Source organism: Catharus ustulatus, chromosome 6 (genome assembly GCF_009819885.2).
Source record: "Catharus ustulatus isolate bCatUst1 chromosome 6, bCatUst1.pri.v2, whole genome shotgun sequence".
In the NCBI taxonomy this organism is placed as follows: Eukaryota; Metazoa; Chordata; class Aves; order Passeriformes; family Turdidae; genus Catharus; species Catharus ustulatus.
In genome coordinates, this window is record NC_046226.1 from 38,557,872 (window position 1) to 38,579,525 (window position 21,654).

At 39.2% G+C, this 21,654-nt stretch overlaps 1 protein-coding gene and 1 long non-coding RNA gene across 2 annotated transcripts; one reads left to right on the forward strand and one right to left on the reverse strand.

Moving 5' to 3' along the window:
• The first annotated feature begins 316 nt into the window (after positions 1–316).
• Positions 317–2,271, forward strand: LOC116997932. Its single transcript, XR_004418271.2, has 2 exons — positions 317–856; positions 1,147–2,271. It is a non-coding gene; the product is annotated as an uncharacterized LOC116997932 (long non-coding RNA).
• On the reverse strand, positions 1,866–21,468 carry CHP1 (calcineurin like EF-hand protein 1). The gene is made up of 7 exons (XM_033063175.2): positions 21,235–21,468; positions 15,160–15,232; positions 8,067–8,147; positions 6,738–6,865; positions 5,772–5,833; positions 4,709–4,831; positions 1,866–3,368 (listed from the first exon to the last, which is right to left on the reverse strand). Exons 1-7 carry the CDS (start codon positions 21,299–21,301, stop codon positions 3,315–3,317), a joined length of 588 nt encoding a protein of 195 aa, XP_032919066.1. The 5' UTR covers positions 21,302–21,468; the 3' UTR covers positions 1,866–3,314.
• Between the last annotated feature and the right edge of the window lie 186 nt (positions 21,469–21,654).

Genomic DNA, 21,654 nt, shown 5'->3' on the forward strand with positions numbered 1-21,654 from the left:
TGCTGAGCTCACCGAGCATTGTGTTTGCCCCGAAAGGCGGCCTTCAGTCGTTCTGCCTTCAGTCATTCTACGGGGTTTGTGTCATCCGCAAAAATAATTATTTTTTGGAATGGTTTTTTTTTAAGCAGCGGTAATTTTGCCTTTCAAGCCGACGGGTGGATGTATTGAAGAGTGTGAAGAGGAGTACGTACCCATTCACAAATCTCTCGAGAAACACCCCCGTCTCACCGTGATTCATCCCAGATTACTACAAACCCTTTCGCTCGAAATCCTAACACGTGTGTTAAAACATTTAATACAATGCTTTTCTGCCGCGTCACGTTTTAGAGCAGACTGGAATTAAACACTTTTGCTAACTTCAATATTATACACACATTCTATTTACAACCAAAGCTCCAGTTTCAAAGAGCTAAAAGCAGGTTTTTATGTTCCATTGTAAATTTACAGAAAATAACATTATTTTTACTCCTGCTCTTCATGAGTCAAATCCTGTATTTTAATTATTTTCTTTTCCCAGCGTTGTTGCCAAGCTAAGGCGCCTCAGGTTTCAGTACTGATTAGATATCAAACCTATTTCTGCTATCTACAGTCTTCACAATACTCTGGTAACCGGTTGCAACCACGTATTTCTGCAGTCAAGCCTCCAGCCGCTCTCAACAAACTCATGGCTGCAGATTTGAAAATACTGTCCCTCAGTAGACTGGAGAATGGTGCATCTGTATTTAAAATCCTGCCCCTTATACTACTTTTTCAAAAGACAAGGATGAAACATTAAGTAGCTCCGCCTCTGAGCTGCCAACACTTTCACCTTCAAGATGACGTGGTCTAAAGACAAAATACTTCTATAAGCAGCCAGGTATGCTAAAAATACTACTTTTGTGGAAATCTGTAGAGCTTAGTTCTGAACAATTTTCAATTTAACAAATTTAAGATCTCAGGTCTCTAAACTCCTCCAACTGTCTACCACCTTTTAAACTAGATGTTATATATATACAGTTTTCAGAATATTGAGTAAGATAGTTATTTACATGTGATTTATTCCGCTAATGGCAAACTTAGATTCTGATAGTTGAGAATCTTTTTTTTATTGTAGGAAGGTTGGTTGTTCTTGGATTGATTGTATTTTTTTTTTTTTTTTTTTTTCAGTACATCTGTTAGATCATTTGTGTTCACCTTCAAGCACATTAGCAAGAATATCTGACATCTGAGGTGGGAGCCTGTAGGAACAAATGTCACAAACAAGCCCTGTGTGTCCTCTTCTGGAGCTCATGTTTTGCACTGGTTTCTGCCAGCAGAATAAAGGAGTATCTGAAAACAAGCTCAGTTATAGGAAACTGATCTGTAAGACCTGCTAGCACCATTCTTACTGGTATTTAGCTCTTTCAGTAATTAAAGGATAGTTGGTTGCCATACAGGAGGAGCTGGGGGATGGTTTGGTTTTGGGTTTTGTTTATACAGTGAAAGGTTTATTTATGGATTGATAAATACAATATCCAGTTTCACTGGGACAATAAGGCACAACTGTAGGTTACAGCTATAGCATCAGAAGACAGCAACACCTACTTCTAAACAAATCACAAAGCCTACAAGCACTTTTTACTTTTCATTATCACTGTTACATTCCTATTTTACAGGAGACAGTTATAGAAGTCTAGTGTTTCTTTCTCTTACAGAGTAAAGGTTTTTAATTTATATTTCTTTCTGGAACTGTGCTGCACTCTGCAAAACTATAAAGTGCAACATTTTACTTTTTAATTTCTTTATTTAAAACAAATAAAAAATCCTTCAGAGACTTGCAAGTTATCCTTCAATGAAAGTGATCATTAAAGCAACTGAGGAAAAAAAAGGAAATGCACATTTGACAATAGTTTTGAGACTGGTAAGTATTTATAGAAACATTAACACATGTGTCATTACAGAGAAACAGTTACAACACCGATTCTTCCATAAAGAAGCTCCTGGGGTTTTTTGGTTTTACTGGAAGGATCTCCCAGATTGTAGAATGCTCCAGCTGAACTACACGAGATCATTTGTCAATCTAGCCACAGAAAGTTGTTACTATTTAACCTTCAAGGATTCCAATCTCTTGAACTTATCAGCATTACATTAATAGTATTAATCATCTTACATTTGCAAAAAGATTTTTATAGAAATACATTCTGAAATATCTGGGATAATATGATCTTTCCCAATTTGTATTCTTATGCCAGAGCTTTCTTAAATACAGCTACCATTCTCAACACAAATATAACAGACCAGGACTTTCATATTGGAAAATATAAACAATCATTAATTATGCAGGCTACTATAATTGGGAAAAAACCCCTATGAAATCAGTCTCATGATTTCATGTTTCATGACACTGTTACCAGGGAGCAGTTACAGAACTACAAATACAGATTTTGGCATGACTGGTTTTCTTTTATTTTGTACACTGGCAAACAAATTTACACTTTCAGAAGCAAAACCACCCTGACAAGGGGAGGGATCTTAGACAAAAACAATCTGGAGAGGACACTTCATGGTCTACTGACTGTCAAGCCTGCAAGCTATGCAAAGAAAGAAACAAGTTTCTGCCTCTGGCACTGGAACAGTTCAAGTGACATAGTGCAAATTTTCTATTCCTTTTGAGAACACCACAGCCTGTCCCCACCATAGATTCTACTATTGTCCCTGTGAATTCATTCCACAAAGAACAAAATCTATTCACAGTACTTTAAAGCATTCTAAGCTATCATCATGCATTTGTGCTATTGAAATTGAGAAGTTCTCAAGTAAAAGGCAGATTTAGAAGCACTGAAGAAAAAAATCTGCATGTAAAGAGCCAAATAGAAAAGGGGCAAAAATATTTTTTTAGAAAAGGCAGCTGTAATGTGGCAAAAGTGAATAATTATCAATGCACCTAGTATTTGGGTAGATGCTTGTCTCCAAAATGTTTCAGAGGGCACTTCTGTGGCATGTTCCCATTTTTCCATTCTCAGATTCAGAGCTCAGAAGAATCAGTTTGTAGATTAAACAGTAGTGTACAAGGAGAGACATTTTTACTGAAACAGTAGTGCAGAAGGAGACAAGATAAAGGGCAAAAAACCCAGGATGGACAACATTAAAAAAAGCTCCTTTTCCAAGTTGCATGGCAGCCATTTCCCTTTGTTCCTGTTGCACAGGGAATGTTCAGATTGGTAGAACAAATCAGGGAGAGGTTGGAGATGTACTGTATATGCACCAGCAGCAATGCTCTGGGGTATGGTGCTAAGGAGAAAATGAAGTTCTATTCATTACGTAGTTGGAGTAGAAAGGAACAGGCTCTCCATCCATCAGTGAAGGAATCGAATGCTCATTTTCTGCTCTACATCCACCTTCTCCAAAACCTGCAATAAAATTGAGAAACAGCTACTTAAGTTACTGTACATCTCTCCTACAAGGTTTTTTATTCTAGTATTGAGGAAATGGGCAGCAACATGGGATGTCTTCAATTCAGCATGCCAGTCCTTCATCTAGATAGAGACTGCTGTTTCTCATTATGGGCTAAGGCCCGTCCAGGGGAAGGAGCTTTAGCCATCAAAGCCACAAGAAGGCTGTCGATCAAAATGTAACTAAAGTGGTTTTAGTCTGCCAACAGCACAGAAAGGCCTGGATTTCCAAAACTAGATTGTGTGGTAATTCCCAGCCAGGAAAAACAAGGGAGAACAGAGTAGAGAAAGGGACATGAGCAATCACTGAAGAGCAAAAATCAAGACCAGAGCACTACTAATGTAGATCATTATAAAACTGGGGTGGCAAGTTCATTCACTAAATTACTATTAACACTGAGGCATGAAGACATTATTCTGCTGCAGGCTATTTCAGGCAGTAGTCTTCAGTGCTCCAAGATGAGAGTAATTTATGTGTGAAGAGACTTCTAGAAATCTTTTAGTCCAATCCCTCAATGCCTACTTAAAACAGGACCTGCTAAATCAGCTTGCTTAGGGCCTTGTCCTGGTTAAGCTTTAAATATTGCCAAGGAAGGGGGAACTTCTCTACCTTCCAGAAGTGATGACCATCCTCTTAGTAAAAAGTTTTCCATAAAGCAAACCACAGTTTTCCATTTTGCAATTTGTTTCTGTCATTTTTTGTCATCTCGAAGATTAGTCTAGTTCCTCTTGTCAATAGCATACCATTAGGTAGCTGAAATTGTTCTGCTGCAGGACAACTTCCTCCACTGACTATCTAATGGCTCCCTAGTATTAGCTGTTTCAGAGTATCAAAACACAGAATTCTAAGTACCGGAGTTGAAACGAAAACCAGTATTAGTTGTGTTGCTAACAGATGAGATCTACAAGTGAAAGCTGACCAATGGTATTACAGCAGAATAATGAATCTGTTCTAACTCTGCTAGTCAGGCTGCTCCTGTAGAAAAAAGCAGTTGCAAAACAAAAAGTAAAAATTCTTCAGTATATTCAGGGCTGTAGCTTTATGTAAGAGTATAAAGATAGATGTGGACTAATTATTAGCACCCAGACAGTATTTTAAAAATACCCAAAACATGACAGTATTTTAAAAATACCCAAAACATGACTAATAAAGGGATGAAAAAGCTAACAGAAGGCTTGGCCCAAATGCAGGCACAACTATTTCAATTACTTTCTCTCTGTTCCCATTTGCATTTGTCTGAATGACTTGCTCACTACCGAGCCGTTTCATTCAGTCATTAAAAACATAATTTACAAACCTTTACAAATTCTGCAAAGGAGATGGCACTATCTCCATCTTGATCAGCTTCCTGGATTGTCCTGTCAGCAATGCTTCCCAGCTGTTCATCAGAAATATTTACACCAACCATCATCCGTAACACCTGTAGCATACAAAATAACCATCACTGACATAGGAACAGAAGTATTCTTAGTGCTTTATTTTTGTGAGTACTGTCAAAATAATACAAGATTTTCACTGAAGTAATTTCCAGCCAGACTTCTGTTGTCCTTTGTACATTAAGTCTTTCAGAAAATACAGGTATCTTTTGCAGCCACCATTGACAAAGAATCCTGCTTTTTCACTAGGCAGCAGGAAGAGGCAGAAGCAAGAGGAAACTTTTGGAACTAGGAAAGAGTAATTTTGTCCAGTGCTTCTACTTTTTCCCCCAGAAAACATACCAGCATTTGAATGCATATCTGCTGTTTGAGATATTTGCCTACAGCAATCTTGAAAGTACATGGTCCAGTGACAACTGCCATGACCCTCCACACTCAGTAAAGCATTTTCTCAGCAGATAGAAGAGGGCAGCTCCAGTCAAAAGCAAACCTTTTTCTTACATCAGGAACCACAAATTGCCATGTGTACTTTCCAGGATTAGCAGCATGTAATTACTCCTAGCACAAGCCTAGTTTCAAACAAATGCAGCAGTGATGAACTTTGATTACCTTTGCCGCAATTTCAGTAAGTTTTATTCTATAGAGAGGATGCACAGAGGATCAGGCAAACAACCTAATCCACCTCGGTGACTTTCCTTTTGAAATCCTTTTAGAAACATCTTTGAAAGTCATAGAAGGTAGTTCTTAAGGAGTTTAATATATTTGTTGAATACTTAGGTGTCACTTCCCACAGGATCTGCCTAGCCTACCAAATAAGAATAAAGTCCCATACCATATAAAGCTCTAAGGCAGAGGTAAGCAAAGCCACCACATTACTCCAGCAGTTCTTCTGAGAAAACTGTTGCAACTCCCCTCTTCTAAGTAGGTATGAAGTCACAGAGAACATCATGACTGAGTCATTCAAATCAGCCCTGTGTTATTTACCTGGAGAAGCTCATCTCTGGAAATCTTGTCATCTTTATCTAGATCGTATAATCGAAAAGCAACTACAGGGAAGAAAGAAAGAAAAAGTAGTTGAATTCAAGTGCCATTGTCGTTCTTCAAAACAACAGACTGATCTGAAAGAAAAACAACAAAACTAAGTACTTGCAAATTATTTTAAGAGAATTAGCTTAGAATTTTAATTCACCGTAAAACTCATGCTCAGTTCTATAGAGTGTTATTACCATACACAGGAACAGCATTATTGCTAATAGTGGAAAAAATTCATGTTCACAAGCACTCTGCTTGCAGGCTATTTCCTCAAAACACCAAGTCATGGAAGAATAGTTATTACTAAGATACATACAATCCTTTAATTTCAGAGCAAGCCATTTTTACATTACCATTCATTCTCTTTGACTACAATTCTGGATGAGATATGACAAAAATTTTAAGTACTCTGAGGACTGTTGACAACTTTGATTAGCAAGAAGGACCATTCTGTTCATACACTGTAGGCCGACATCCAAATACTTAAGAAAATGCTCAGCTGAAGGTGGGGGAAAAACACTGTATTATATGGAAGAACTGGAGAAACAAGCAGAAAAGCTCATTCATGTATGGGATATGATTCTAAATCTGAAATAATTTTGAATACAAACCATTTTGAAACACTTCTGTTATGAGACATTTTGCAAAGTATATATATTACTCGAGAGTCAACCAATTCCACCAAATTCTGATACAAAAGTGGCTCAATTGTTGACATTCTGAACAGATAAGCTTCCAAGTAAATTAAAAAAAAAATAAAAATCAGGCATTAGAAGAGATTACATTCCACAGGAAATATCTGTGCAGAAGATTCCAAACCCCTTTCCTCCATTCCTAAGGAGGGAAAAAAAAAACCCAAGCCAACCAAAAAGTAGACAGAAAAATAATTAATTCTAGAGGAAAGTTCACATTTCTTACAGTGGAGCTTGTTACTTCTGCTGTTCAGTGGTTCTGGTCCATTCTGGTCCTTGCTCTTTTCATTATCTTCTATGGGTCGGAAGTGGGCTAGCGTCCTCATGAATCCACGGAAATTCACCTGGTCCTCTCTGTGTAAGCATTTCAGCAGGTCAGTTTTTGGCTTACCTTATATAGGCTCTTCATTTCAGTAAAGACTATTAATATCTGAAGCATCAAGACCATGTGAACTTTTCCATTCCCACCTCCCCAGGGTTTGGCTGTCTATGCTGTTGCAAGCTGGGATCATGCTGTGACTAAGTATGATGTGTAAAAAAAAGAAGCTGTGAGCAGTCTTATTGTGAGCTCCCCTTTCCTGCAAAATCTGTTTAAGCTGAAGCCCTGACCCACGCTGCTGCTATGGCTGAATGTAGCGATGTATCTTGCTGATCTGGACCCTGATTCCCTGGATTGACTTGATATTAGTTTCAGCACTGTTAAGCACTGGACTGTTGGTTGACTTGACAACGTCCCTGGATGTGCTCTGTTTTTTGTGTTCAGGTGTGTGCCCTTCTTCAGCAGGTATTTCACCTCTTCCAGCTGACACCCTTGGCACCTGCCTGTGGCGCTGCCATTCCTCACTGCTCTCTGACAAAGAGCTCTCTTCTGTAATTTCTGTGGGAGCTGGATATGTAAGCCCTGCCTGGTTTCAGCTCATATGACAACTTGATTAGACAATTCAATCTCCATCAATCAGTAATGACAACTGTGTTCAAGAGGAGAAGCAGATTCCATAGAACAACCCAGAGAGTATAATGAAGAGAGACAATACTGAAGATTTGATAATCTTTTTGGATTTGTTTTAGAAGTGTCATAATCTATATCTTAAAGTGCAATAAAAACCTAAAATCAACCAATCAAAAAAGCCAACCTAATAAACATGATACACTTACTATATCAGATACAGTAAGACCAAATTAGTTAATTGTAATGCTACTTTACACAGAATACTTGTTGATACAAGTTTGCTTTAAGAACCACAGTCCATACACAGCCTGTAATTTCTTCAAAAGTGCTCAGTAGTTTAGGAAGAGGAGTGGAAAACCATGACAGAAGCCTGAGTTTGTCAATAAATAAAGCACTAAAAAGTCTTGTAAAGCCATAAAGGATTTCTCATCAGAGAATTAAAATATGCTGAGGAAACTATCACTAGTGCACACACACTGCAGGGCAAGTTTGAAGTGGTCAGTTATTAGTAAATTCAAATTTTGTGCTTTAATTATCAGCATTTCACTCCTATGAAAACTTCTGACAAACTCTGCCTGCTAACAAATTCAGTTTGTTGAAACTCACCCTTCTGGAAAGAAGGCGTTGATAATCCTGTCTCCGAGTGGATTGATGGCAAGCTCTGGAATCCGCTGGAAGTCTTCACGGCTAAGTAAACAAGAACACAACAAGTCAGCTTAAAGTTGAAGACAGAAGAAGCTGCTTAAAAAGAATTCACAGTAAAATATCCATGGAATTCCATTTCTGCAGCAAGACACTTGGTGACTTTGAAAATGCAACTTTTAAAATTATGTTTTCTTTATGACTAATGGCACAAAATAAAGCAAAAGACAATGCCAAACCTACATTGCATTACAAAAGAGCAGTTCTCATTTATCACACTTTCTAACACTTCTCAGACACTAATGTAATTTGTGCTAGAAACCTTACTGTATTCATGCCAATTACAGTTTGCAAGGTAAGAAAAGGAAAGTTTCTGAAGTTGCTTTGAAAGAAATCATGGCTCCAATATGAAAATATTGATTGGGGTTTTTTAATAATTATTTTGGTACTTAATCATATGTGTTATCATTACTTTTCCAGACTGTCTCATTTCAGATTCTAGAAGAATACCACACTTCTCCATGCGTATTATAGGTCATTAGCATGTTCTAAATAGATTTTTTTGTTTGTTTATACAACAACTTCATATTTTAAAATAAATGCCAAATTTCAGATTATTTTAGCTTCAACCAAACAATACTCCTATTTTAAACTGGCAAATTTACACTTTTACAGGCACCTGTACACCAGATAAAATTTCACCAGTAGAGGCAAAGACTCACTGCTCTTGCCAGCCATTCTCTTTTCTGTTTGTATGTACATTGTCCTGATTGTATGTACATAGCACAATATAAACACAGTTATGTTTACATTGTTATTCTTCTGATCTGAAAGACATTGTGAGTTGTACTGCATACACATCTTAGAACAGTATGACACGAACCCAGGCCTCATTTTCCTGTTAGAATTGCACTAGTATTTTCTCTTTTCTTTCAACCTAACAGGCTGTCAGTGACAGGAAGGTGGGTAATCTTGGTGTGACCAAGGCAGACACACCAAATGTGTCTTAATGAGCAGGTTTGGTTGATTTGGTTTTCCTTACAATAGAACACAGCAACTTATCAGTTAGTGCAAGATGTACTTCATAATGATCTAGATTTTAAATTGCAAACAGCAAAGGGGTCAAGCTGCAAAAAATTCTCACCCTATTCTGTCTGGATACATAACTAGGCATTTCCAGCCCAATCACCAGAAATACTGGCAGTTCCTTTCAAGTCAAATGCAGTCCTGCTGGTTTTGAAGTTGGGGTCAAAGTCTCAAACTTGGTTACTGAATGTTTGCTACTTTTGAAAACTATGCTCACTAACTAAGTTGGCAACAAGGTCTGACTCATGACATCATTAAAAACTGGCTTACTAAAATAAACATAAACAAATTTTGAGATTATTTAAACATAAAAACCTTTTAGAATGCTGTGATATCAAAGACAAGGTAAAAAAGAAACTGGCTGACTTTATCACCAATCTAGCTCCGGAAAGGCAGAGAAGCAAGATGTTCTAGTTTTAAAGGCATTCTAAAGCACTTTTTGCACCCAGTCACCACCACAGCACTGCTAAGACTCCTAATTACAGTGCATCTGTTACAACACAGTTAAACTGTCTGACCTTCTAACAGAGCGACCAGACCTTATTTTTAAGTTATCCCAGCAAAGTTCTGCTCTGACCAGGTCATGTTATTTTTAATAGGCAAAGTTAACATCTGTTTAGCATGATCAGCTTGTTACCAGACCCTTCAGGACTGCTGCATTTTAAGCTATTGCTGAAGGGCAAAGTATGCATTAGTGATTTAAGCAGAAGATGCAGTGATGTGGAAAGCCTATGTCCTAATAACAATATTTTAACAGCACAACTTCAATGTCAATGCTAACTTTATAACCTAAAAGCAGCAGCTGCCCTCTCTTCCACGTAGAGCATAATCCTAATGCTTCAGAAATTTTACTTGCTTATCATGACTTTTTAGTATTCACCCTCAGTAGACACTTGGCATTTCAGCCTCCAGTGATTGTTTTCTAACAGCAGATTAACAATTAACCACAAATAACTCCCCGGTTTCAAATCTATTTGTTCTGTCATTATCAGGGTTGCAGTAGAGCCCTTTTGCTTATTAAGAGCACATTACTGAGAGAGTGTTGTAGCTGAAATAGCTGCGCAACTGCCATAAAAGCAAATGAATGTGAGGTAAGTTATTCTCCACTTTAAAAAGCTAAGCTTTCCTGCAGTCATTAGAGACCAACTTCACCTGGCTGAAGCTGGCACTTACAAGAAATTTAATACCCTCTACTTCTTACGTGTTCATGGACAACAATGCTCTTCTAAGGTATCTTCCCATGAATCTGGCTCTTACAAAATCTTTGCTTAAATGCAACAGGTAAAGCAATCTTTAACTGTATGTGATCATTATGCAGGTCAGCCACTTAATACATATGCCAGTATATTCACAATTAGATGTAATATGCAGCGAAGAACTTCTAGACTCTAAGTATTCCCAAGCATGAGTAGTCCCTCCAGGGCACAGAACAGATCCCTACTGTAAAGATGGTTCTGCCTTATCCCAAAGCCTACATGACCTTTTTTTCCCCTTCCGTTTCTGTTTGTTCATTCTTCTTTTATTTCCAGATGGTAGCAAAACACTGTTCCCTCACCAGGGATGAGGAGGGGTATCTACAGCTGAGGGAAAGTAAAACAATGGAAAAGAAAAAAACCCACATATATGCGCATCAGAAGTGGTAGAGGAAAGAGGCCCAGAAGATACAGTTAACAAGAAATTACTTGAAGAAGGGAAATAATTAAAAGTAGTAAGGTGTATCATGCAAGTTGGTAAAAAAAGATTTAAGAGGCTACTGCTGAAGAGGTTCCATTGCTCCCTTCCCTTGATAACATTAGCTTTATCATTCATCTAACCTTTTGGTGTTCTAATGTATCTCCTATAAAAAACTCCCTACCTTCCTCCTCTCCAATTAGCTTTCTGTTGAATTCACAACTTGAGACAATTCAAAAACTTCAAAAAATCTAAGAGCACCACAGCTGACAATGAGGTGCCGGAAACGTGGAGAAGTTATGGGGAGAGAATACCAATATCCCCCACCTTCAGGATCGTGTCGTCTATCTCATCTAACTCCATCCTTACACATGCTCTACACAAATGTTAAAAGTTGCTCAACTATCACAGCACTAACTGGTTTATAAACATAAGGTGAAGAAGTATGCAAAAAGGCGATAATTAGATGAGCAATAAGGAACGAAAGAAAAAAGGCAGCATGGATGAAGAGTGGTTGAAATGCAAGCATAGACTATTATTGTACCCTGTCTTTTCCAATCCAAACCCATATCCTTCCTGTCTTTTCTATTTTCAATAAAACTAAAAATGCTTTGCATTTTCTTGAGTTAAAATAAAGAATTCCACATTCAGAGAGCTATAGCTTTTACGTTTTGCAATCTTGCAGTATCCATTTGGACGAATAAGAACAAGCCTGACATCTTTCCAGACCCAGATGGTTCAGTCAGCTGACAAAGACTGACAGATGGCCTGGCTGGCTCAAGTTACCCTCCTCTCACAATCAGAGGATTTCTGAAGTTCTTCATCAGACACATGAATAGCTTTCATAAACACGAGACATGCATAAACACCTGTGTCTATTCTCTTAGCTACCAGCTTCCAGAACATTTTCTCTTCCTTCCTTCTTCCATGCTATACCAATTACTATACAGTAAAATCTACTACTCAAGTGTGCTTAACCTGTCTTTTCCCCAGTGCTCACGAAACTACTTTTAAGTGGGAAGTTCCATATAAAAGTTACACGAGAAGATGGCAGTTTAGATAAGTACCTCCTTTTATAGCTCTCTACATGTCTGTCTAGAGCTACTTACTAGTAGATAAACTTCGGAACAAAGGTATTCTTGCCTGGTGTACACTACAGTACCAGCCCAATAGGGAGACTCATTAGGCAATCATACTTACCTTGCTCATGCTGTACTATTTCCTCATACTGGAAATCAGCATGTAAGGAAACAGGCACACTGTTTTCCTCCTGAGCTATAATTAGGATGTAGACAGAACAAGTATGTTCCAGATTTCATAGTTTAGATGTAGCTTTGGACAACCAAGGGTATCTATCTTTTGTTTTGGCAACTCAGTGTGTCACAATATTGAAATCAAATTTGACAAAAGAATTTTCAAGAACTGTTTTGTCCTGTCTTTTCCAACAGTTTTGTTCAGATGCTGCAAGTCTGAGGGAACTTACTCACTTTGTTTAGAAAAAGTGAAGGAAAAACACAAAATTTTTCTACAGTTTCAAAGAAAGGCGAAGGTAAGCCTGACACTCTTACCGTTACAGGTAAAAATGGCCATAGTGTCTTAGAGAATACATATGTGAGAGGAAAAAAAAGAAGCAAAAACCAAAAACTTTTTGAAGATCAAGTTTTATCTTTATCAAGAACCATCTCTAATATTTCATTTATGTAACTCTTTAAAAACAAAGTGCCTTGAAATTGCACATAAGTACAATTAAATAAACATCTGGCAATGAAAGATTTCTGCTTTTTATTATAGTTCCAGAGCTACCAGGATTAATCATCATCTACCAGATCTTCCGTACAAAGTGGTCTTTTCTTGCTCCTCTTCAGGACAGTGGTACACATTTAAAGATTTCTTTAATGCCATAAAGAACTGACTAACTTTTCCTAATCATGGTCACATGAGTGATTTTGTCATGTTTGATTTGTAAGTCAAAGGTATAAGTCATCCTTACGGAAACAATAAATCTTGCTCACAGGAAACAAACAGAAGACATACCCTCTAAACTGTTTGGTGGTAGTAAGCAAGTGATAACTTCTTCTTACTTGTCTTAAAGCAGCACGTTCTCCTTGATCTGTATCTCAGAAACCAATATCTGTGACCTTCCAAGATGTAGTTCTTGCTGTCTCCTCAATCTTTATTTCTCAGGAAGCAGTTTTCCATTACTTAAACTTAATAGTGTTTGCATTTTGTGGGCACCAAAACAAGTTTAAAAATTCAATGCCACTCTTAAGTCAGACATGTTTGACAGTGGGATATGCTCAGAGGCTAAGACTGCAAGTTCAGGGATCATAATATGCACAGTTGCTGGGATTTTCCAAACCACCTCCACTTCCTTTCCTAAGTACCACATGATTATCAACAATGGAAGTCTACCTCCTCCTGATGCATAATACTGTGAAACTGAGCATTGTGCAACAGACATTCATAGCATATTTAATCAATTACTACTCCTCTTGCATAAACTGAGTACAATCACTTTGACATTTATACAATCCTACGGATTCAATAAGAGAACTTAGTATTGGAGGAGAACATGGAAGACTTGAGGAAGAACATGTTCTAGGTTCAAATTGTGCTAGACTAATCCTGTAGCTATCACCTTTATTCATCATTGAATATTAAACTCACATATAAAGCCTGAAAAGGCTGTTAATGTTCTTTTCCAAATAATTTTAAACATAAGGTGTATTAATCTTATCCACAATCTCATCAGTTAATCTCTATATCAGAATTGCCAATGCTACAATTTATATAATGCATTGGTGGTTTTAGTGTCAGAGTGAGTTTTTGGCAGTTCCTGCATATTCCATCCCAAGCCAATTTTTTACATGCACAATCCATTTAGTCATCCCTTCAGCTACGCAAGTCTAGAAATTTACAGTACAGTCACAGTCTAAATCACTGGAGTCAATCAGCTTCAAAAACTACACAAGGAAAAAGGGGAGGGAGAGTATTTTTAACCCAAAATAATCACTCTGTAGTCCTGTTTACCGTACAATTCCACATGCAATTACTTCAATGCTGAGAAGTCAGCAATTTGTGGCACCAGAAGGAACTGCACATTTCCTTCAGGAAAGGAAATTGCAATAAGCCCAAAGTACTGCCAAAGACCATGTATCTTACAACCTGCCACTTTGATCTTTTAAGAGGTGATTCCAGCATTACAGTTAAGTTGGTTTATAGGTAGGCCTACAGCTTTTCTGGGTTTATAGTGCATCCTACAGTCATATTTTACAGGATCACATACAAAACCTCAGGTGATGCCTAAATCACTGAATTTGACTGGGATAGAGCTGCTCTGAAAGAAATTAAGATGCTGTAGCATAACATGAAATGTGGCTCCGTAAGAGCCAAATCTCATGTTATGCTACAGCAATGTCCCTTTCCCCTTCCTATTCTCTCCTGCATTCTTCTACAGATTTCCAGTGCTCTGTGGCTATACAGTGAACAGGAAACAAAATCCATGAGAGTAGGGAAGGCTACAGAATGACAGCAGGCAGAGAGATATTTTAACACGCCATCATCTCACCACAGTTTACCTTTTGGTTGAGAATACTCTTTCCAGCAGACTTGGTCCATCAAAATGAAAAACATTTTACAGATAAAGACTTTAAAGATCTTTATTTGACTAAGCTGTAAGAAACCAGTTTACTTCTGTAGTTTTTGAATTGCAGATAGGAAACAAAACTAAGGAACTTGGAATGTCCTGCACTACCACTTTAAATAATAGAATGCTTGTTTAGTTACAGTAACTTGGTTCCAGCTGGTTTTTTATTTTGAGCATACTAATATATGGATGTTCAACAAGAGGTGTAGAGTTACATACAGCAAATGGATTGCAGATCCAAAAAGTGTTTAAAGACACTGGATATCAGAAGCAAGTATAGATCTTTTTTCTTTTAAGAGCCAGGATAAAGATGACACAGCAGAACCGTTCTCATAAAAAACAGTAGAAGCATCATATAAAGAAAGGTAAGAAATAACAATATAAAAGTACTGTTTCACAGTTCTGAACATTTTTATAAGACTTTGAATAGCAAATCTCAACTTTCTCCTATTAACTACTACAAACCTTCAACACTACAGTAAAGACAGTACTTAGAGCACCTAACAACAATTAAACCTTTCATGTAGACAGTAGGTATGAAAGAACTTGCTACAACAGCCTCAGTGATTTACAAATGAGAAAAACATGCAGACATCCTGCAATAGCAAGCCACCAATGCAGATGTGCCAATGCAAGTACAGCTGAATTACCCACCTAAGAGTGCCATTTTCTCCTTTGTCCAGGCTGGTGAAACGACTGTACAGGCGGGTGATTTGACTGTGGGAGACTGAAGAAAGAAAAAAGATGACAAATTAGCGTGTCAATGATTCCTCATAGGAACAGACCTCATTACACTGAACTGCGCTGTTGCCAGAAGCTGTGTTCAAAAAAGAGTTCACACAGAACCAGTTACACTGAAAGCACACGACAATGAGCATTTAGGGACTTTGTGAGCTATAAATCACAGTTTAATATTCAAGAATCTTCAAATTAGCTCATTCTTCAAATATCTAACTCTTACCTTCTACCCATTTCTATTTTTGATCTTTAACAATTTTTTTGTTATCTGACTCAGTAAATGCCAATCAAAAAGAAAAAATATTTGATTCACAGTTCCACTTTATTTCCTTTCATTCCTTTATAGCTAGAAATAATCTGGACCCAGCCTACACTGATGACCTCTATATCACTCATGACACTAAAGACCCCAGCTATAGTACCTTTCCTTGTCTTTTGCTTAACTCTAGTCTCATTGTCTTTTTTCCACCTAAAGATGGAAAGTGAACTCAGTTTCTCTGCATCTGGAAAGTGGTCAGAGAGGCTTTAATTTTTACTTTACTTTTCTTCCTTTACAAGACTGCTGAAATCTGAACATTTTGGGGTTCATAGAGTAAGAGAATAATCTGGCTTGGAAGGGACCCAGAAGGACCACCGGAACTCAGCTCCTGGCCCTGCACAGCACCAAAAAAATCACACCATGTGCCTGAGAGCACTGTCCAAACATTTTATGAACTCTGTCAGGCCGAGACCACTTTCCTGGGGAGCCTGTTCCAGTGCCCATTCACTCTCCGGGTGAAGAACCTTGTCCTAATACCCAACCTAAACCTCCCCTGTCAGAGTTTCATGCTTTTCCCTCAGGTCCCTATCACTGGTCACCAGAGAGCAGAGATGAGGAAGGCCTTGTTCCAGAACTTAGAGCCAAAGATAGATTTATTATAAAATTTAATAGTATTTTTTAGATCTTGCATTAAACCAGGAATACTTTGGCGTCTAGCCCTCTCTTAAGATCTCTCTGCCTTCGAGGGAGTAAACAGTTCCTCCCAGTTTAGTGCCACCGGCAAACTTACTTAGCATGCCTTCGAGTCATGCATCCAAATTGTGTACAAAGATGTTAAGGAGAACCAGCCCTGAAATGGAGCCCTACAGAACCCTATTAGTGATTGGTCACCAGCCTGGTGTTAGTTACCCCCTTCACGGTAACCCTTTGAGCCCAACCCAGAAGCCAATTGCTCACAAAATTAATTTCCAGGCTTCTAGGACACCGAATTAAAAATTAAAAAGCCTATTTCTAAAGAACATTGTGAAGGAGTTGGGATACAAAGCAAGCAGAAAGTTATTGCAGACTTTAAATCTGCAGTTTGAAACACAAATCACAAAGGCAATATTAAGTTCAGTATAACTGTGTCAACATTACCAAGGTACTAGACAACTCAAGATATTAGACAACTAGATCTTTGGTCTGTGATGTGAGTGGGATAAATCTACATGGAATAGCAATTCCTTCAACACTGAAAGAATGCTTGTCCTGGTTTCAGCTGGGACAGAGTTCATTTTCTTCTCAGTAACTGGTACAGTGCTGTGGTTTTTGGATTTCATAGAAGAATAATGTTGACAACACACTGTTGTTTTGGCTGTTGCTAAGTCAAGGGCTTCTCAGCTTCCCAGGCTCTGCCAGTGAGGAGGTACACAAAAAGATGGGAGGGAGCACAGGCAGAACAGCTGATCCAAACTGGTCAAAGGGATCTTCTGTACCACAGAACATCATGTCCAGCGTATACTGAGGGAATTGGCCAGGAGAGGCCAATCACCATTTGAGGACAGGCTGGGCATTGGTCAAGAGAGGTGAGCAGTTGTTCTGTGTGCTTGTCTTTCTTGGGTTTTCATTACAATTAGCATTATCATTGTTATCAATAACATTTTTAAATTATATTTTACTTTATTTCAATTATTAAACTGTTCTTATCTCAACCCATGGGTTTTACCTCCCCTCTCCCCCAGCTTCTCCCCCCACCTTGACAGGGTTTAAGCAAGCATCTGTGTGGTACTTAGTTGTCAGCTGAGGTTAAATCACAACAAGGCCCTACAGGAGATCTTGGCTTTTCAGTCTCTTCTGATGAAGTTAATAAATGCATGACATAAGACTGAGTTGAATGTTAATGCTTATTCAGTAAAGATTGTCTACAATGTTAAACTAGGACTTAATGTAATTTTCAGATTTAGTCGTTTAAAAAGCCTTCACCAGGACATGCACAATGCTTCTCTTACTTGCTCAAACTTTTTTTGGAAGAGGTTGAACAGTACTTTTTTAATCTATGACAGATGAGGCAAATTTCTTTTTTCAGGTTTGTTCTTTCTTTATCGAGGCTGTTTAGGTTCAACAGTTCCCTACTTCAGCATGACCTGCCAGCAACTGGGTTTTCACACACACCCCCCCAGCCTTCCTGTCTCCTCAGCACCTTTCATTCTTTGCATAGGATTGGACAATTTGCTCAGTTTCACCTAAGGCAACTTCTCTACAATCAGACTAGGCAGCTTGCTCACTTTCAAGTGAAGCAACACACACAAAGAAAACAAGTACCAGTAGTCTAAAGACTTCAAACTTCTGCATTTCTGATTTAATGTTTTAGCAACCAAAACAACAACTGACGGTGAAAAGAAAAAACAGGCTGAGTTTAGATCTTCTATTAGAAGCCCCATACTCCCACTCCTCCCTGTAAACAAAGAAGGTGATGAGAATTCTACTCAGCTACCATTCCCAAACTGATGTCAGCATCTCCATTTTTGGAACACCTCTGTAACAGCTAGCATGTGAGAAATAATACGTAGCTGTTGACAGGAGAAGTGATATTTTCATTAACGTCACACTGGACAAAAAGCATATCAGAGCTCTGTGAAAAAGGAGGATGATTCAGGTTCACCACTGCACTCTGGCGTAATTTCCTTTTGGCTCTCATCCCTCACAAAAGCTGTGTCACTGGACATTTTTCAGTGCATTTGCAAACAAAGATTCTCCTGAATACCACAGGAGAATTAAAATCTGCAATTTATGACTGCTTCATGAAAATCCAAGGTTAAGGCTTAAAACTAGCTGAAACACTATTTTATCTATACTGCTACTCCACTAAGGTTACTCTAAAAATCTAGGGTCAAGACCTCTAAATTAGGAATTGCTCCCTCTATTTTACTTATGTTAAATCATTGTAAAGTTTTTAGCAATTAGATACTCTTATCTACAATAGCAGCATAAACCCATATAAAACATTTATATACTTAGAAAAATACATAAATATCCATCAGAAAAATCTATTATCTGCTACCATGCAAACATTTTTTCTCCTAAATTTAGGTACGAGCATTAATTATTAATCCTTAGGTAGGGTGCTTCAAAGCATGGAAACAAAGGGTGTGAACCAAATATTTTGAATACTGTTACATTCCAATGGCTTTCCAAAAGCTTGCAACAGAATGCAGACAAGCAACATCTTGGGCCTCTCATCTTTTTTTTTTTAAATAATTGTTACTGAAATATCAAAGCAATTAGAACGACTTCAAGGTGTTTTCATACTCAAATTTCAAAATGTTTCTATGCAAAGCAAACAATTTCCAGACAACATCACGTGAGATTTAGGACTGTCAACTTCAGGCTTCGCACCTGCTGCTGAGAGCCTGATGCATTACCTATGCAGATGTCTCTGAACTTCTGCTACAAACTGCTTTTCACTACCACAAAAAAACCTCAGAATTTTAATCCAAGCAAATTTCATTCAAGAGATTGTGTCATTGCATGACTTTTGAAAGACTATGCTTCAAGTGCCCTAAAAGACATGTTCTTCATCTGATTTGCTAAAGAACATTAACAGGCAGTTCCTCACTCATGTCAGTATCATTAGTTATTCAGTTTTGTGGTACATAAAATTGAGCAGAAGTTATAGAATTCCACAGTTGAACTCAATCAAATTGCCTAAGTATTCTACTCAGTGCTGCACACCTACCCCAGATGAACTGCAGAAAACACATTTCTCAGTAAAGAGACCAAAAAAAGAATCCTTGGGAGCACTTATCAGACCACCAGTTCAAGAAGGACTTGTAATGCTGCCAAATTTTTTCATGTCTACAAAGTCCTTTCTGAAACTCTTCAGTAGCTGAAGTACCATCAGCATCACATTTCCAACAGACCACAGCAGTCTATTCAGTAACACTACCTTAGCATTCTGCCTGTGAACTTTGATCCAGATAACCGGTGTATGGGTTTTTTCCCCACCTTGTATAAATAGATATGTATAAATATTTTTATGTACAAATATATGAAGTGTGTAACAGTGCTAACATCTTGGTGGAATTTTCCATCTACCTAGAGTAGTATAAAAAGCAGAGAAAAATCACATTCCCGAACTGCAGTTACAGATGGGAGAAGAAGAAAATGATTGACAAAGTGAATGAGATACACTGTGATGACTTACCAGCAAGCATGAGTCAGAGATTAGCAATGGTTGATTAACAAAATTGACCAGATAAAAACGGGAAAATGAACGGACCTGGGGTCACAAAGCTGAAACCCACCAGTCACAGCTTTGATCACCTTCTGACAACACAAGAAAATCACTCAGAGGCTAACCGGAGTCAAGTGGATTTACTGCTTGGGATGCCTACACAACCATCTTAATGGTATTTATTTAACTATCATATAAGTAAACTTTTAGGAATAAAACACCACAGACAATAAATCAAGTAGCAGCATGAGGAAAAATGTAAAACCTTCTGGAAAAATATTCCATATTTAGGGTTTGGGTTTTGAAGCATCTTTATAAATGAGAAGAGGCTACCTTTACTCCATGAACTTTGTGATAAAAAAGAAAAAAGTCTTAGAAAGTTATTGGTGGATAAGCAGACTGACATTCCTACTTGTTTATCACTGTCTTCCTGTAGGTTTTCATGACAGATGGAAAAAGGATCATGGAAACTATGTTAACTCACTCAGCCTGCCACTAAACTAGCACCAGTGCCGTCTTAATCATCTTCTATTCCTCTTCTGTAGCCACTAATTTTCCTGACACAAATAAACTATCACTTAGAAAGAATATATGATACCATTTATATTGGAAAGAAAACTGAAGAAAGCATTTTCAAGTAGCAAGAACAGATCAGAAAGCATATTCAGAAGAAAAACTGTCAGCTGGCCACAGCACATTGACCTGAGAAGTTTCCTAGGGAAACAAACAGCAAAATGATACCTATGATGTTATGACCTCTGCTCCCCAGCTAGTTAGGAGGGCATCCTCCATTTATTATCATTTAGTATTTGCTAGAACTTGCAGGTAACCATCCTATCAGGCAAGTTAGCAACACTGGAGTTTCAGCTTCTCTAAAATATTTTACATTTATGGAGAACAACTCGTTTACCGTAGGATAAAGCATCTAAATATTAGAGTCCAGCTTAAATAATGCTGTCCCGGTTGCTGACTAGTATAGGAATTTTCACTTCTTTTTAGTTAATAACACTTATCTCTCACAAGTTACATTACTTCCTTTATGGTTTAAATGCCACTCAGCATTCATCCTTGAATACCCTTACGGCAACTTTAGCACCAGCCCATAGAACAACACTCGGAAAAAAATGACTATCCAACGACAGCTTCTTTGGGTTAAAAACTGAGAGAAACTCAGCACCAGACATCGAGACAGACAACTCTTCAAAACCCAAGGAGCTACCACCGACCGAATACAATACTGCACACACCAGAGCACTGCTTCCCTTCTATCCCACTGGGATCTCGCTGCTGCTACCGGCAGCGGTGGGGGGGAACCAGAGGCGCTTCCCAGGTTTCCGCGGGCCTGCCAGACATGTCCGGCCCCGGGGGCTGCGGGTGGCTGGGACCGGGCACTGCCCCGACGCGAACGCCGCGGCCGCGGCGGGCGGGGCCCCCCGGCCCGGGCACTGCGAACGGCCCCGCTCCGGCCGCCGATGCCGCGGCCCCTCCCGCCCCGCCGCGCTCAGGCCCCCGCACTCACAGCCCGTCTCCTTCTTGATCTCCTCGATCTCCTCGTCCCGCAGCAGAGTGGACGCCCGGGAACCCATCGCCGCCGCTGGGCCCGAGGGGAAGGGAAGGGAGGGGCCGGGGGGAAGAGTTACGCAGCCGAACAGCAGCGACGGCGGTGCCACAGCCGCCCCCGGCACAGGCCCGACCGCGGCCGCCCCACTACTCTGAGGCGGAAGGCGAGCGCGCACCGACTGCCACGGCCCCGCCCGCCCCTCACAGCCCGGCCCCGCCCGCCCCTCACAGCCCGGCCCGGCCCGGCTCTGCCCGCCCCTCACAGCCCGGCTCCGCCCGCCCTCACAGCCCGGCAGCCGCCCACGGCCCCGCGCGCACGCGTGTGGGGAGCCCCTGGGCACAGCGAGGGATCGGCCGCCTCGAGAAACTGCGTGGGTGT